General features: G+C 42.9%; 1 protein-coding gene across 4 annotated transcripts in view; it reads left to right on the top strand.

Annotated features, from left to right (window-relative positions):
- The window catches only part of ZNF423 (zinc finger protein 423), a 230,619-nt gene that overhangs the window by 34,779 nt on the left and 177,296 nt on the right, over positions 1-18,544 (top strand). For all 4 annotated transcript variants that reach the window (XR_011728477.1, XM_071756851.1, XM_071756848.1 and 1 more), the window contains exon 2: positions 9,193-9,252. Coding sequence is in view for 3 of the 4 variants with exons in the window: in XM_071756851.1 (XP_071612952.1) it covers positions 9,193-9,252 (60 nt within the window). In the remaining variant the exon portion in view is untranslated. The remainder of the gene's footprint in view (positions 1-9,192; positions 9,253-18,544) is intronic.

Raw genomic sequence — 18,544 nt, 5'->3', positions numbered from 1 at the left:
TTAGTCTGTGTTAGATGTGAACCTTCAGCATCCTCATAAGCTGCCTCAAGAGTATCACATGTAAAGTGGTTTTTTTGTGTCTTGTTTGTCTGGGGGGTTTTGGTGTTTTGTTTTGTTTTTTTTAATTCTCATCTTGGAGAGGCAAAGCATGCAGTAAGTCTGACTTGGTGAGACCCTGAATTCTCTGTACATAGCCCAGTGTTTGAACTTGATGGTGCTTTGGTTTCATTCTAAACCTTTATTTCATTGTAGCCATTGCTTTATGTTCAGGAAACAATAATAACCCTTTCTGGCATCCCTTTGGCCTGTATCATCCCTCCACCTCACCTCTGCCGTGTGCACTTTGTTTCTGCTAAGTGCAGACCTCAGGGCTGCTGTGTTCCAGTGCAGAACCACATGTTCCATGTGTTTGCAGATACTGTGTTAGGTGATACCTGGGGTTTGTGTACCTTCACTTCCCAGGTATCTGTGTCCAAAAGTGTATAGGGTGGTAGCAGAGCTGCTAGTATTAGCAACTAGTATGAATTCTACACCCAGAATTTGGAGAAAGGTGTAAGAAATTCCAAATATTTGAGTAGCAGCTTGGGCTTTGTACTTGCTGACCAGCCTCTGGTCTGTCACCTTTCATGGGTCTTTTGCATCATCATCTTGTCTTTGGGGAACTTCAACCTGTTTTTGACATTTTAGCAGAGCAAGTGGTTGTTTCACATCTTAGAAAATTTGAGCAGTGGAATTAAAGTCCTGGCCATGAATTGTAGATATTTTAACCAGCACCCCCTCCCTTCTCTGCTTTCCTTATTTCAGTTTGTTAGTGTTTCAATATGTACATGTTTGTCATCCAGCAGAACTCCAGATGGAGCAAAAATATTTAAACTCTTGGTTGCTGAAGGAAAATACATGATTTCATGAGCAATGTGGGGACTGCTAGATTCACCTGTTTTGTGAGCCTTCACTTGAGCCTTAAAGCACCTGTTTACTTGTAGTAGATCTATTTTTGAATGAAGGTGCAGACACTATGGTGACAGTTGCCTTAGAAATGCATATAGTAATGCAGGGAGGAGCATGCCCACAGGCAGCCAGAGCTTGCCATGGCCCATCCCTGTCCCCAGGAGCTGGGCCACCCTGTGCCCTCGTGCATCTCCACTTCTCACCTCTCTGCCTCATGCCTGTGATCTTGCCCCACTGGAGCTGGGGTGATGTGGGCTGGGGCTCAGTGGCAACTGCAGGCAGGAAAACCCCAAATACTGCCAGTCCCTTTCCTCCATTTCTGAGGTGAAGCAACAATTGGAAACAACCAATATTGAAAAATATTGTTGTGGGTGGGGAGGCACTGGAGATGGATCCCCTGCACTGGGGATGCAGGGAGGTGGCACAGTCCAATGCAGGACAGAGGAGAGACTGGCAGCACACCCAGCAAAGGGGACTGGTGTTCCTTTTGGCAGATCAACAGGGACAGTGCTTCCTGATGAAACATGTGGAACCCAAAGCTGTTTGTGCCCTGTGCCAGGCATTGCTGGGGCAGTTGTGCACCAGTGTGCTGGGAACCCATGCAGGGCTGTGGGACTTCTGCTGAGGGTCCCCTATGTAGGACAGAGCAGGGGGCTCCTTGGCCAGGTGCTGCTTCCAAGGCAACCTCTAGATTCCTGAACGTATCACAGAGTAAATACCATGTATTGCAATTAAAAGGAAAAAAGCCACCCTGCTCTCTGTGCATTAACCTTTGGTGACAAGCTGTAAGAACCATCAGTAAGAGTATTGATTCCAAATCTATAATGTGAAGTATGGAAATGAGGTTTCTGCTGGCCCAGTTTTAAGAACTGTAAGCTTAATGTGTTGCATTTATAAGATGTTGATCTTTAGAACAACCTGAACTATCAGCTGCTTTTATTACACTGTGCATTCGTATTTATTTACATAATAGATTTTGATGGGAAATACCAGTGGAGGCTGAATTAGAAACACAAAAACTAAATATGAGCACTGGGAATAAATACACTCTGGCTTGTGAGTCAGGTGTGCCATCCATGGGAAGGGTTGTGATTAGCTGTTACATATGTCCTACGGTCTTTCACATCTCACAGAAATGAGATTTTTATTTACAGTGATTCCTTTCTCTAGCTGCAGTTCCATTAAGTTTTGCCATGGTGTTTGAAGAGGCAGGGCTGTTCACTGTGCACAGATTTACTGTGTGAGTTTAAGCTAATGGATACTTCTCAGGCAGGCTGGATTTGGTGATCGTCCATCATTTGCTCATTAAACAGTGTATCTAAGTGATTCTCATTTCCTCCCTGCCATGTCTGGAAAGGAGGAAACTAGACACATTATGATGGAATATTAATGTCCTGGAGGATTTAGCCACCCATAATTAGATCTCCTTTGCATAAACCTGCTAGTGCTACCTTATTTTGTTGTTTGTCTTGTTCCCCTTAATCACCTTCGCATCTTTTTCTCACTATATTTTTTTCAATTTTTCTTTGTAATTCTGTCCATTTGTCTCATACTTCCCCCCAACCCCCCCCCCCTTTTTTTTTTTCCCCCCTCCTTTTTTCTTTTTTTCCTGACCTAGAGAACACAGCAGTCTGGGTTTCCCCACTCCTCCCTCTTTCATACAAAAAGGCAGACTTTGCCAGCAAAACCCACAGCCTCTGCCAAGTCCTGTTACTGACTTGGAGAAAAGCAGCTAGAGAACTCCTGCAAATTTAGGCTCTGAAATAGCTAAATAAGCCATGTCAGTAAACCTTCTTGTCTTATTCCCTGGCCTGCTGTCCCATGAAAGGACTAATATATAATGCTCCTTTTTAAGGTGGAAAAACCCCTTCTGGCTGAGGGCCGCTGGTGGCTGAATTGGCTGTGTAGCAGGGAGAAAACAAGGAGGCAGCTCTGGAGCTGCCCTTGGGAGTTTTGAGGGACCACGGGTGGGGAAGGAGTACACTGTCACCTCTCTGGGGATGCTCTGCTGTCCCAGTGCTGCTTTGCACAAACCACTGGGGAAAAAAAGTGGCCAAGTGTTACTAAAGCTAAAAGTAAATTATCATGCAAACAAGTGAAATATCTCGTAAACACGGGGAGACCTTGCAGCAGTCCTTGCAAAGCTGATTTTTCCAAAGGAAGGGGATCCAATGGCTGGTTCAAATCACACCTGGCTGCTTCCCCTGGGTACCTTTTGCTCCCCTGAACAGAAGCAGCAGGGGAATTCCCTTTCCTTTTACCTGAGAGGTACTGCAAACGCATCAGGATGCATTCACAGGCACCTATTCTCTGTACACCAGCAAAGCCTCACAAAACTTCAGTTTTCTGCTGAATGTGAAGGTTTCCCTCTGCACGCCTGTGGGAGGAAGCCCCAGCCTGCTGACAGAGAAGGCAGCCTGGTTCTGGGGCAGTGTGCCCTGGCTTGGGGCTGGCTCAGCATCCTGCTGCACACCCTGGCACTGGTCTGCAGCTCTGCTGCCCTGGCGCTTCATTTAAAAACCAAATGTGACCATTTTTCATACTGGTACTTTCTGCATTGCTTTTGTCTGTATTTTTGTGTTATGCAGACTTTCATATTGCTGCTGGTAGAAGGTGGAGACTCTAAGAGGGATTATATCTAAACAGGAGAGAGAAGTCTTACACCCAACTGGGAGATAGTCTGAACAGAAGAGGCTAGCTGGTTTCTGCTCAAAGAAGCCATTTCTAATTTTTTCTTTCTTTCTTTTTAAAATTTGATTTATTTATTTATTTATTTTTGGGTTTTTGGGGCTGAGTGAGCAGAGGTATCCTGTCCTTTCTCCTCATCTTTTGGATAGAGGAACAAGCCTATCTGTACCTCTCCAAAGGCCTGTTTCTAGATGTGTGTGGAAAACACCATCTTTTTAAAGTGTAAAGATTGTTAAAGTCTTTTGTGCTCCTGCCATGCCAAGCAGCTGGAAACTGGCTGATTTACAATCCTCTGTCCTCAAAGTTTTGAGCATCCTCAGCTCCCTTTGACCTCGTGGAAATGGAAGCTGCTCTGCATTTTGCAGGATTAAGAGTGCTGTATCAAATTGCAGGCTGTGAGTGCTGTGGGATGGGCTGCAGTGGATGAATGGCAGTTGGATGGGGCTATTCTGTGTCCGATGCTGATTTGGGAGCATATAATTTCATGTGATGGGAGGGACAGAGCAAAGGCTGGGTAGGACAGCACAGAGATGTGTCTGAAAGGCAGCAAAGAAGCGAGAAGATCACACAGCTCATGCTTGCAAATACCTACAGCTATCAGATCAGGGAAAATGTGATTATTGTGGGACTGGTTTGCAATGCAGATTGATGCTAGAGTATTTCTCTAGAGGGAAAGCTGTGAATCTTGACATGCACATTGCAGCTAATACAGAGGCATGGGTGATCTGACAAAAACCTCTGAATGAGAAGGTGGCATCTGCATTTGCTGCACTCAGACTATTTTGTATGTGGTGTTTCCAAAGGTTGCTTGTAGGTGAGGGAGTGGCCCTGCTCCTGAATATAACTTTTGGCAAGAGCTTTGATTCAGTAAAGTTCCCCCATCATCTGGAGAACTTGCTTGCACATATTTTTCAGCAGTTTCTCAAACTGTCACTGTTCCTGACATTTTAGTTAGCATACTATGGAGCTTTTATATTTTGGGAAGTGTTAAACTGGTCCTTGTGGTCCCTGAAGCCTGTGTAATAGGATAAGGGAGCATACACATGCCATCTGCATTACTGAGGGGCTGTGGCTTGCTTGTAAAGCTTGATTGCATCTAGAAATCAACATTTGGTTCAGAAGCGTCTTACTTTGATAAGGTTAACTTCTTCCCTGGGAGTGATAAAGTGTTAAATAAGCACTGTGATTGTGAATGGAGTTCAGGTAATGGTAGCCCCATAAATAGATGTTCTCATTCTTAGGGGAATGGATGCTGAATCCTTTCAGAAGTTTTCTCTGAGCACAAAGGAGGGAAATCTTTAAGACTGCAGCACTTGTGACCTAGCAATTAAATAAGCATCCTTGGAGAACATCTGAGAAGAGCAGGCAAAATGCAAAGATTTGGCATGTATGGAAGTGCTGTCCTGTGATGTTGCCATTGCCCACAGTTCCTCCCCATGTTGGCCTTTGCCTTGTTCTGGCTCTTGCATTTGGGTCCCATAATTAGTTGGACTAGAACAGAGGTCTTCTCCAGGTGTGACAGCAGTGATTGCTCCTAGGACCAAGGCTAAATTTGAGTCAAAGCCTTCCTGAAGGGTTTCAGCTTCATAGATGACCTCAGATTTCACCCAAGGGCATGACTGCTCTAGCAGATGTGCTCTTGGGTGAGTTTCCTATAACTATCTTATCATCACCTTGAAGGATGCAGCTAAAAGAGTGTCTCTGTTTTTGTTTGGGGTTTTTTTTTTTGTATTTTATTTGTGTGTCAGCAAATCCTATGGACCATTTACAAAAAAGAAGGAAAAAAATGTTAATGCTTTAAAAACAGAAATATGGTGCTGTAAGTGTTGGTAACAAGGTTTAGTACTTGATTTTGAAACTGTTTCTTGCCTCTCTTTTTCTTTTAGTCAACTGTGTGGTGAATTTGGCCCTGTGAGCCATGCAACCTTCTGTGTTGGTACACACTGTATTGGGCCTCATGTGCCATTCTATCGATGGAACGTGGAGCAGAGTGGGACCCAATGGTCCTCCTGCTGTATTGTTGTTGTATGACTGAAGTAGTGAAAATATGATGTTCCAAAGCATTTAGAAATGTGTAATTAAACAGCAACGTCTGTGGTTGCAGCCATAAAATACCAGCTCTGTCTTAAAATGTGCTTTCTTCTTGTGCTGTTCCCAAGCTGCAGAGCATTTCAGGTGCATGGGTGGCTCCTGCCCATGCTGAATATCACCTATGTGCTCTTGTGTGTCCATGCATTCAGTGTCACTAACTAGCCTGAAAATGTATTTTCCTGCTAATGAAACAGGAATTATTTTACTGTGTGATGTTCTCTGGAAGTGATTGTGTTGAATGCTTCGTACTTCTTCCCCAGCTTGTTTTTTTATCCATCACCACTACTTAAATGCTGGCATCCACAAAGTGAACTTTAATGCAGCCTGGTCACCTGAGTCAGCCCAGGTGTCAAGGAATGATGAGAAAAATAGTAAGAAATTGCAACTTTAATCGAAAAGTCAACTTAAGTAAATTACTCCCTGGCTAATAGTATTATGATCGAAGTTGTTTTTTTTTTTTCCCACTTTATTCTCAGTAGCGAGAGCTTGAAACCTTTGCACAGCTGTAGCAGCCAAATCTGCTCCAGACACACTCTGCCCTCATGCAGAGGGTCGGCCAAGCCTTAAGGGAGCCCACAGGGGTTCTGTCCCCAGATGGGGCTCTGTGGAACTCATCTCCTGATTGCCCCTTTTTTTTTGCTCCAGCTTTACAGACATTCTTCCCCTCCAAATGTCTGAGCCTGTTGCATAGACACAATTTTTTTGTTTGTTTGTTTGGATGTGGCCTGGGTTTGCCCCTTGTTTCTCTGTGCCCACTGCCTTGCTTAGTGGGAGGATGGGCAGGCAGGCAAGGATCTGCTCAGGTCTTGCTTCTCCGTGGAACCACCCAATGCAGGTCCTGAGCAGCAGCATCCTGGCCTTGCCCAGTGGTCATGTCCTGGCTGGGTGTGTTTGGGCACCCCCGGCTGGCACCATGGCAAGCAGCATGGGCTCCCAGCTCTGTTCTGGCAGTGCCCCTGCCCCGTGCTTGCTGTCCAAGGGGACCATTTCATCTCCTATCCCAACAGAACCGATCCAATGCAGCAATAACGCTTGGCGGGGTCTTGGCTGTTACTTTCTCTTATGGTTAATCCTATGAAAGATGGTGTTTGCTTAAAAAATTATTAAATAAGAAGGGGGAATAGTGGTGTGAGCAGCAGCTGCAGGGACAGGCATCTGTGTGTAAGCTCAAGAGGCTCCATCCCACCGACCTTCTCCTTCCAGGGAGGTGCAGCCCTGTCAGCGATGTGGTGGGTCTGTGCAAATAGAGGGGGAGAACCTGAAACCACGACTGCTGTAACATAAAGTGAATTTCAATGCCTTCGCCTTCACATGTATGTTCTCTGTCCCCTTTTCAGTCATTAGGGAACAAAGCAAATTAATGCCAACAGAGGCTGATTTAAACCTTTGCCCTCATTTAAGGGATTCCAAAAAACACAGTTTTGGTACGTGCTGGAGCCAGCTGCCCTACAGCAGCTCAAGGACTAGAGCAGTCTCCAGTGTTTAACCAACATGAAAGATAGTGTGTTGCTAAAATTGCCAATGGCCAGTACTGATCTCGTATACTTCTAGTTTCCTAGGACTGAATTTATTGTCTTGATGTATTTTTAGCAGCTGACTTTTTTACCCTTCTTTCTAAGGTAAAATGTAAAGAAATTAAAATCCCTTCAGTATAAAAGCAGTAATATGAAGAACAAAAAAGCAGTGAAGAATTAAATTAAATTAAAACATTCCACTTCTCTGTTTTGACTAAGGTGCATGAAGTGCTGACTTTGCCCCCAAACTAAACAAGCTAAAACTTCCTGAAGTTATGTAGATTGCAATATTAAAACAAGATATATTTGTGTAAGAGTGAAACTGTGTTTAGAATAATTAAGTCCAGAGTTTTTCAATTAAGAGATGGGTCAAAACGTGGTAACAAGATGGTGGTTTACAGAACACAAAATGGTAGGTGAGCCCCTGGGAAAACTCTTCGGTAAGGCAGGACCTTGGAGCTTTGTGTCTTATTTTTCTCTGTTGGTCTGGAATTTAATATTGTGTGACAGGGCCTTTATGCTAACATAGAAATTTTGGAAAAAGTGTAACTGTGTCTCAGGTATGATTTTTTTCAAAAGAAGTGGCCAAATTCTGTGCTCCTCTGTAAACTTGCAGACTAGCCATGCCCACCTGAGGAGTATGCATTTGTTTAGGGTTTGAGTATAAAATTACAGTTTGTCAAGACACTGCCTTTGTAAATTATTTTCTCTGATCTTCATGCTGGATACTGTCATCACTGATATCAAAGTTATAGATAAGCTTCCTGGATGCCAGAATTCCTTACTGGATTGGGGAGAAAAAAAAAAAAAAAAGGGGGGGGGGGGGTGGTGGTGGTGGAGGACAGCATAAAGTCAAGAATCTTGTGATAAGGATGCGAATACTGAATGTGAGTAATCACTGGAGCAGGGGCTGGGCATACAGGTCCCATCTGGTCAACAGTGGCTGTGCTTTTGGCCTTGCAAATGGTTTGAGTTTCTGTTGCAGAATTATGAAGAATTTGTATTTGAATCCAACATAAATTAGATAAAGGGTTAGAGATTGTTCAGTGCATGGAATAAATCCTTTTCATCATGAAATAAGGACCCATGATTTAAATCTTTGTCATGGTGACAGGACAGACAGATTAAGAAGATCAACTCCTCCAATTAAAAAGAAGAATTTTTGCACTTACCACTTTCAGATGCCCAGGCTGACATTAGGAAAACTGCTGCTGATTTCAGGAACAGCAGGATCAGGCTCTGCTTATTGTCAGTTGATCTCTTAGTTATTTTTATGAACATGAGACCCAAATAACATTTTATAGTTCTTAATAGGCAGAAGGTTATAGATACATTGCATTTAAGTGCTGAGCACCTGGCTCTGACAGCTTTCACATCAGCAAGCCTTAAATGCAGTTATTTACGACTGCTGAATTACAGAACATGGTTGCACATTATAATGGTGTTTTAAAATTCTGGACTCAGAAAAAACTTAAAATATCACTCAGTTCTGAATTTGGCTGATATGTTAATGTGTTAAGGTCACATAAGTGAGGCAATTTTCCCTTTATAGGACAGTTCTTCACTGTAATGTGTTACGATACACGTTTAAAAAAATTACCTCTGCATTTACAATGGCAATATTGTACGTGCAAGTTGTGAGTGTACAAAACTTTAAATATGAATGCTTAGCAGCTACTGATATATAAATCTCTTGAAGTCTCACATGAACTTACTGTTACCTTTTCAGAAAGAAACTGCAAACATAAATCCCATTTAGGTAAAAATGCAGGGAAAATCTTTTTGCTAAATTTTCACCTTATGAATTATTTTATAGAGAGCAGTAAGTTCTTTTTCACCAGTGCAGAAGTCTGTTTTAATACTTAATGTCATAGGAGACCTAGTTTTCTGATGGCTTTGCTTTCCAGTTGGTTTGGTTTAGCAATCACAACTTATTTTTGTTCTTTTTCAGTTGAAGAGGGTGAATCTTCAGATTTTGGGTTGACCTGGGACTCATCAGTGACACAATCAGGTAAATATTTTAGGTTCTTCTGATTGCAAAAACTGCCAGAAAGCTGCCAGGCTTTTTACAGAAACTGTATTTTGTATGTCACATTCCTGTCTCAAATCCAAGACTACCCACTGCAACACAATTTTTATATCAGTTCCATATGGTCAATAAAATCTATTACATACAGAGACTAATATACTCTTATCCTCCAGAGAGCCATTCTTTCTTCTTGTGGGCACACTGAAATGGGTTGTGATTTCTCCAGTATAACCACTTTGAAGTTTTCTGCAACGGGCACTGTTGCACATTCATTCCAATCTAATTACATAAAAGCAGCTTTAATAGGAATTTTAAACTTGAGTTTCAACTGGAATGTGAGTATTTCTTCTCTCAGCGGAAATTGGAAAGTACTGTCAGAGCTAGAGAATAAAAGTGGTACATCACCATGGTAGAAAAATTTAACATTTTAACCAGATTTTGGTCTTCTTGATAGTAATAACTCTTGAACAATTTTCATCTTTGTTACATCAATTATTTGAGTAAAAAGACACTGAATGGGATACAGAAAATTTGTCTGTAGTTGTGTAATGTATATTGCTAAAACAAACATAAGGGTAAACATTAGATTGGTTTGGTTTTACAGTAACCAGCCATGGTTCATTCACTGTTTGTGTCCTGTGTATTTTACTATTATGCCTTTAGCATTTATGAAAATCTCAGAATATTTTTTTTATTTTTAAATCAATAACTCCCTCTCTGTGCTCTCTTCATACTGGACTGCTTGATGGTATTCTCAGGAGCTCAGCAGCAATGTATAAACAGCTCAGAAACTGAGCAGTAATATGAAAATTAACAATGGTGCTGCATTCCTGGTTAGCTTGGGCTTTGTAAGAGTCACAGGGAAGACTGACTCACAGGAGACTTCTTATTGAAGTCAGCATCTAGCTGGTCTTGAAGGCATAAACTGCCTTTGTGTAGCACTTGGTGACATTTCACTTCATACTGACTGCACTCTCAGTTGCTCTCGGTGCATCTTCTCTGGGTGCTATGGCTGTTTTGAACAGTTTTTATTTTCAGTAGTCTTTGATAGCAAATATTGCTGCTGCTGCTGCTGCTGCAAACTCCAGCTGCGATGTCGAAGGCCCCTTTGTGCCTGGAGCTAACGGTGCATGAAAAGAGAGCTTGCTGGCTCCCTTGCTTGACCTTCGTCTCAAACAGCAGTGGAGTGGAGTTACTGGTGTTATCTATCACAGGTCTTGAATTGTATTAAATTTAACACAGGCTGAGATTCAGAACAGCAACAAACCCAAAAAGAATCTCTGTGCCGAGCCGGAGTTAATTTGGGATTTCAGGATGGTATTGGTGACTGTGCTATAAGGAAAAAACAGCCTCTGTAAAGCTTTTCCAAGATTTAGCTGAGTCTCCTCCATTTTTCTTCCTTTACTCCCATAATTACAGCTTTCATTCAAGATCTCAGGTGTGAGATAAAATGTGTATGTGTAGTGTACAGTAGCTTAAGGAATATGTGTGCTAAGTGGGAGATTTTCCTCTCAATATATTCAGTTGCTACAGCATCTGATCAAGACAGGCCACAGTGCACAGGACAGAGGTTGTAGGCTGGAATATGTCTGAGTAACTACATAGAAAAAGCTTGAAAAGCCATAGTGGTGTGGCTGCATGGAGTCAGTGGCTCTTGTGTGGTGTGCCTCCAAAGCTATATTCAGTAACTGAAACCAGTCCCTCAGTCCCAGTGTGTGAGACTTTCATTATGTTCTTTTATGATCTTCCTGTTTGCATTAGCTCCAGTAGTGTGATGTTGAACTTCAATAAAGGGTGAAAAAACATGCTTCAACTTCTTATTTCATGCCCCTTCCTTTCTTGGCCCAAAATGACAAAATTGCCTCCCTTTCCTTGACCTCCCCCAACACAAGAAAAACCAAAAGGCCAAACCCCGGGACTTGTTAACTCAGAAACGTTTGCCAGATGTTTCAAATTAACATATTTCTTTCCCTTCTCCTGTGTGTGTTTGTACATCTCTGTGTGTGTGCAAACACATACAAAGCGACTTCTGAAAATTTCTGTTGGATTCTGTGCAGCTGCTGTGGGGCATGGGTGGTGCAGAATGTAGGAACTGCAATAGCAGGTAGTGTCTTTATTTTTTATTTTTAATGCTAATAAAGTATATAAGTGCAATTGTGGGGGGAGAAGATGCTTTTGCTGCTGTATCTCATTTTGTGTGTCAAACTAGTTGAAGGTGTACTGGAAATTTTTTGAGTGTAAATAAAATCTGTAGTTTTGGGGTTGTAGCTGTAAGAGCTCTGTGGCCCCACGTCAGGCTCAAGTGGTTGTGAGGTGCAGGACAAGATGTGTCACACTGGTGTCCATACTCTGCTTCTGATGGTGGGCTGGATTCTCTGCTACTGAAGTGTGATGAGAGCACACGGGTTGTGCATCCCTGACTGTGCCATGGTGCTGGGCAAGGGGTTGCTCTTGGGAGCTGTTTGGTGCAGCTCATGGAGATTTGGTGGAGGGCCCATTGGCAACAGAAATACTGTGCTCCAAGGGGTTTATTCATTGACAACTGAGCACAGGCATCATCCTTTTCCCATGGCAGGGTATGTGCACAAATTGTTATCTGTTCTGACTTAACTGCTCAGTCCTGATAAAACCTGCAGAAGTGAAATGCTTTGCAAGAATCCAACATAGTTGTACTGGGATATTCAAGTCCTTTAGATAGAACCACAAATAGTTCTCTGACTTCTTAATTATTTTTGAGCACAAATTAAAGCCTGGATGTATTAACTTAAAGAATCAGGAAAACGTTCAAGGAGACAGAGGCTGCCCTTCTGCCAGGGTAAATAATCTGGATGTCCACCAGCCCCACTGAACAATGAGTGTATAGCAAACTTCCTTCCTCTTCAGGTCTTGTAAACATTTTTCCTTAATGTAAAATGAAGAAAAAAGGCTTTTCCTTTTCTCTCTTAATCTGAGGATTTAGATTGCTGATTAATAGCAGCTCAGTAGTGTTTTGCTGTGTAAGAGTCAGTGGTTTTTGTCCCAGCAGAAGAGTGCAGCTGAGTGCCCCATTCCCTGCTTTTACTTCTTACCAGCATGTGCAGCCCTTGAAGCCCATCCTGAAGTGTCAGGGAGGGTGGGCTGGGCTGGGGGGAAGGCAAGCACCTTGCAAAAGGGTTTTCTGCTTGTTTGAAGCCAAAAAGAAAGGATTCTATATCATAGAATCATAGAATTAGCCGGGTTGGAAGGGACCTCAGAGATCATCTAGTCCAACCCTTGACCCACTGGAGCAGTTGCTAGACCATGGCACTGAGTGCCACATCCAGTCTTTTTTTAAATGTCTCCAGGGACGGAGAATCTACCACCTCACCGGGCAGTCCATTCCATAGCCTAATCACCCTCTCCGTGAAGAAATTCTTTCTAATATCTAATCTAAACCTCCCCTGGCGCAACTTAAGATTGTGTCCTCTTGTCTTGTTGGAGGTCATCTGTGAAAAGAGTCCAGCTCCCACCTCGCTACATCCTCCTTTCAGGTAGTTGTAGACAGCAATGAGGTCTCCCCTGAGCCTCCTCTTCTTCAGGCTGAACAGCCCCAGCTCTCTCAGCCTCTCCCCATAGGGCCTGTGCTCGAGTCCCTTCACCAGCCTGGTTGCCCTCCTTTGGACTTGTTCCAGGGCCTCTACATCCTTCTTAAACTGAGGGGCCCAGAACTGGACACAGTACTCGAGGTGTGGCCTCACCAGCGCTGAGTACAGGGGAAGAATCACCTCCCTGGACCTGCTGGTGACGCTGTTTCTGATACAGGCCAGGATGCCATTGGCCTTCTTGGCCACCTGGGCACACTGCTGGCTCATGTTCAGTTTCTTGTTAATGCAGACTCCCAGGTCCCTTTCTGCCTGGCTGCTCTCCAGCCACTCTGTCCCCAGCCTGTAGCGCTGCATGGGGTTGTTGTGGCCAAAGTGCAGGACCCGGCACTTGGCCTTGTTGAACCTCATCCCGTTGGAATCGGCCCAGCTCTCCAGCCTGTCCAGGTCCCTCTGCAGAGCCCTCCTGCCTTCGAGTTGGTCTACACTTCCCCCCAGCTTGGTGTCATCTGCGAACTTGCTGATGATGGACTCAATCCCTTCGTCCAAGTCATCGATAAAGATATTAAAAAGAACTGGGCCCAACACTGATCCTTGGGGGACACCACTGGTGACCGGCCGCCAACTCGATGCAGCCCCGTTCACCACCACCCTCTGGGCCCGGCCCTCCAGCCAGTTCCTAACCCAGCACAGGGTGCTCCTGTCCAAGCTGTGGGCTGACAGCTTTTTCAGGAGAATGCTGTGGGGGACGGTGTCAAAGGCTTTGCTGAAGTCCAGGTAGACCACATCCACCGCCTTCCCCTCATCCATCAGACGGGTCACCTGATCATAAAAGGAGATCAGGTTGGTCAGGCAGGACCTGCCCTTCCTAAACCCGTGCTGGCTGGGTCTGATCCCTGGCCCATCCTGCAGGTGCTGTGTGATTGCACTATGTCTGGCTGGACCCTCTCTTTGCAGTGTTGCATTGCTGTTTTAATACATCATGAGAGTATCATCTTGAGGAGCAGCAAGGGACATTTTAAAGAAGTAAAAGGTCTTACTAAATATATAGAGAATTTAAGGCATTTTAAAGACCCATGAAAGCATTTTACATGTGGGTTGCTGGGGAGTTTCTCATTAGCCTGACTGTGAGGCCCCAGGGAAGCTCAGCTGAATTATCTGGGGTAAACAGAGCAGATTCTGTCTTCTCCTTAGGAGTCTGCAGACCTAAAAGCCTGATTTTTTTTTTTTTTCTTTTTTTTTTTTTTTTTTTTTTTTTTTTTTTTTTGTGTGTGTGTCCGCTTTTGAGGTAACTGAAGATATTTTACTTTTGTACCTAGTACTAGTTATGATACTGATCAGGAGTCTGGGAAATGTGGAGCTATGGGCCCACAGCCTGAGTGATGGGGTTAAAGGGCACTAGGTGTGTCTTGGTGTTTATGTGCAGGACATATGAACATTTCTGCACCATTCACAACTGCAGGGTCCTCTCCAACACCAGAGCCCAGCCATCCATTAGCACAACATGAATGTAATTTAATTATAACATTCCAGAAAGCACTAAAATAAATCACAGGTTGGTATTCCCCCTTTTCCCCACTAGCTCCAGGCTCTCTGTCCCTGCAGTAGCTTGGCATGCATGTGAGGAACATATTTGCAAAGCACCACATGAAAAGAAACAAAATTTTAGGACAAACTTTTCATGTTTTTCCATTAAGAGTTATACCACAATCTTGTTTTATACAGTACACTATAGATTTTTAATTGCCTTCTGCAATTTCTTTTAAAGTTTCTCTCCTTTAAGGAGGAAAGTAAGAAAAGAAGTGGCAGCTTTTGAGAAACGAACGACACAATAAAAGAAAGCCACCCTGTGGTCACTTCTTTTCCAGAAAGTTGGAAAAGGACCTCTCAAACACCCTCAACATGAATTTGGGGGATATCATGCTACAGAGAATGGAAAAGGTTGGTCACAGTTTAGTGGGCATTAGAAACTGTTTTCTTGCAAGTACTTTGAAATTACCCCTCTTAAGTGCCATCTTAAGCTCAGACATCATCTAAAAGCTTATTTCATTAGTAAGTCAATATGAGAAGATTCTGGCTACAGTGTGTAAGGATTTCCAAAGAAACAAACCTTTGAACATAGAAAAGAACATAAGACTTTGATAACTTTCTGAGCTGAATATTTTTTCCCATATACTATGAAATGTTTGATCTCAACTGGTTGGCTTTCTTATGTTGTTTTTAAAAACAATGTCCTTCTCTCTGCATGGACCTGAAGCTTGCAGCCCAGTCAGTATAGTCTGAAAATTTTAAATACCTGCTTTGGAAGAAGTCAAAACCCAAATAAATGCAAAGTAGAAATAAATCTAGAGAGGTTTGTAGCTCTGGCTGCTTTGTGCCTCTGTTATTCTAAGTCGAACTTTTGGTTTCCGTGGTTTGTAGATTTTTATGCTGTGACAGTTGTGTCCTTTCAGAAGAGGAAAAAAAAAACAATTCCTAAATGTAAAATTAAATTTTTAACTTCAGTCTTTTACCTATAAAGGCTGTTTAAATAAATAAATAACAAAAAACCCTAAACCAAACAACAACAAAACAAATTTTTGATAGTATTTTCTCAGTCAAAAAGGTGAAGTGATAGAAAGTACATGGTGCTCAGATGATGTGGTGGTGGCATCCAAGGCAGATGTACGATTTCTGGAGCTGGATTAATATAAAAAGAAATAATATGAACAATTTATAAGCCTTGCCAGATTACTCTTTCTCACAGCACAACTTGCATCTCCAGATGCGAGGGCTTCCTGGGAGTGTCTTTGCTCCCAGTGCACCCGGGGTGGTGAGAAGGGTCGTGGTGCTTCTGGAGGAAGCTGTTGGCTGGAGTCTCAGGGGGTCCCTGTTGCTCCACCAGGGTCTGACCAACATCTCTTGGCTGTAGCATCTTCAGGGAAAGGAGAAGTAAAAAAAATGAGATTCCTTGCTGTGTATGTCTGCCATGGAAACGGCTGCCCCACAAATCCGATCCATCTCTGGTGGTGTGGTGCCATAGGTGTTCAGCTCTTGTTTGGGGAGGGAATCTCAGGCAAGAAGGAGTGATCTTCAGATGTGAACACAGCATGGGTGTCAGTATTTAAATTAGAAGCACACACCTGTGTATTATGGCATTTCTTAGAAAATACTTACTATTAAAACTGCTAATTGGGAAAATTGTAGTGATGGCGCAGGGAAGAATTAATTTCTGTGGTAAAAGAAGTGAAGAAAGAAAAGCTCATCACAAAGTGAGCTATTGAGTGCTCCCCCTACCCAGTCATCTACCTGTTTCTGGGCCTTTTAAAGACAGCATCTGCTGTAAAGCCAGACTGCTTAAGAGAAGCTCAGCAAGCATGGTGCATTGCAGTCTGATGGTGGTGGCGTTGAGTGAGCTTCTCCTAAATTACTACAAGCAAGATCCATGAAGGGGAGGATTTCTGCAGGCTGTGGGGTTGCAGCCCATGCCTGACCACGCTTGTGAGGGCCTGTAGACTTGCATGCACTGGGATTCTGGCAGTGCATTGAGACTGCAAGGTTTCAGTCAAATCTGGGAGAATCTCTGGGGTCATCGGGTTAGCCTCATCTGAAGTCTTGTGAGCTTGGTTCATCTGCTGGCACAAGGTTGCTGTGGGCTGGGGAATATTCCCACAGGATCTTCTAGCAGGGGTGTCTAGCTCAGGAGTACAAATACACCATTGGCAGGGACAGTTGCACATGTGGATGTATTCTTCTGGGGCTGGCAAGAGAATTCTTCCATGGGATCATCTCCCCATCTTGCCAGCAATGTTTTGGTTTTTTTTTTCTGTGACAAATCTGGTTTTACTTAAAGGTGTGCCTGTTAGAGCTTTAGCAGCTGTGAGACTGTAATGCTGTGGTTTTCTTTCTTGTGCTGACTGAAGGAAGTCACTTGCCTTCATGAGTGGTCCCTCAGGTGCAGCACCCTGGCTCTCCATCCCTTGCTTGTGTCCATCTCTCCCACAGGTATGACCATCCCAGTGAAGGATGCTGCTCTTGAGCTGGAAGGAGCAAGGCCTAGCATAGCACCTTCCCATCTTTCTCATGCTCCTTTCTTTCAAGTAATACAACCTTGTCCTCATTTGTCCAAGGAAAAGGCTGTGATTAGATGAACATTTTGTATGGTTTTTAGATGAAAATTTTACCTTTTGTTTACAATAGCTTTCAGGGGCATAACTAGCAATAATGGGCTAAAGTAAAGCAAAGAAGGTGCTAGGCTGAATTCAGGAAACATTTCCCAGTAACAAGATCTAATAGGTGCTGATATTATCTCCATCACTTAGGTCATTTTCAAATTGAACTGGACAAAGCACTTGATAATATGATGTAGGAATGGTCTTATATTAGCAGAGAGATAGATAAGAGCACCCAAAAAGTCCTTCTCATCTCCAATTTATCAATTTCTGCTGTGCCTTGGATTAGCTAATCTGCAGATTTCAGGACAGAAGCAGACTGAATGGTCAAGCAATTGTGCTTTCTAGAACTTAATTCAGTAAATATTTTTATGTAGGATCTCAAAGCACTTTGCAAATGCTAATTAAACCTCCCAACCTAGTAGCACCTCTTCTTTGTGCCCTGTGTCTACGCTGCTTTGTCTCTGCATCGTGCAGCATGCTGCAGGTTGACCTTCCCAGAGGGCTCTGGCTTTGGGACTGATGGGCACCTGCCAGCCTGTCTTGCTTTCAGCTGTTTCTGCAGGTCAGTGGCTTTGGTTTTCCAAGTCTGTTTTGCCTGGCTGGTAGGAGCAAGGGAGGCTGAAACCATGCTGCTATAGGAAATGATTACAATGGGTTTTACCTTTGTGAAATCAGACAGCTGACAAGTTGAAGGAAAATCTCCTGGTGGACAATTTCTTTGGTTTTCACAGAAACGTCTGTTCTCCTTCAACTGGCTTACACATTGCGGTTGTAACTGGTAGCACAAAGCCCCCAGCCTGAATAAATAAAACAGAAATAACAATATATTACATTAGCCTGTTGGTTAAACAAATAAAATCAATAAAAAATAATGCTGCAGAGGTGGATCCTCAATAATCATTCTTCTTAAGGAAAAAAAAAAAAACCAAATTGTGCCAATCATGAGAGTGGAGCTTTATAAGAAATGTTGTAAAAGAATAAAAACCAATGGAATAAACAAGCTCCACTGCTCTGTGTTCTGGGCTGAGTAAGGATGTTGATATGAAACTCTGCAGTGAAGAACTGCATGAAATTTATGGTGCTTTGCCCAAATAATCTTTGCTTATTCAGTACGGGAAACTAGAATCATTTGGGTTGGAAGGGACCTCTAGTGGGTCTTACTCAACATTGACCTGACTTGTAAAAGTTTTTGTAACTGTATTTTTGGTTAAATTGTCTTGACTGTGAAGCTTATAGCAGACCAAGTACAAGTATGTTTACTCTAGGATAAGAGAGTGTATAAAACAGAAATTAAGGCCAAATACTTAGGGGGGAAAAAAAGGATTTTTTAGAAGTTAATGTAGCCTAAAATTTCCCACAATAGAAGATACATTTGTGTTTCTGACATTTATTGTCTAAAGTAGCCTTTTGTGGTCTTGCTACATGGAATTATGATGTTATTGTTGAAGTAATTACAAGCTCGTCTTGTAATCTTGTATTTGTTGTGTATAAATTCAAATGAGAAAACTGTTAAATGGGACCACTTATAATGAGATTTTAGATACCCTATGGCTCTCGCTT

Source organism: Heliangelus exortis, chromosome 13, assembly GCF_036169615.1.
Source record: "Heliangelus exortis chromosome 13, bHelExo1.hap1, whole genome shotgun sequence".
Taxonomy (NCBI): domain Eukaryota; kingdom Metazoa; phylum Chordata; class Aves; order Apodiformes; family Trochilidae; genus Heliangelus; species Heliangelus exortis.
The sequence above is the reverse complement of the archived record's forward strand: the minus strand, read 5'-3'. Positions and strand labels throughout refer to the sequence as shown.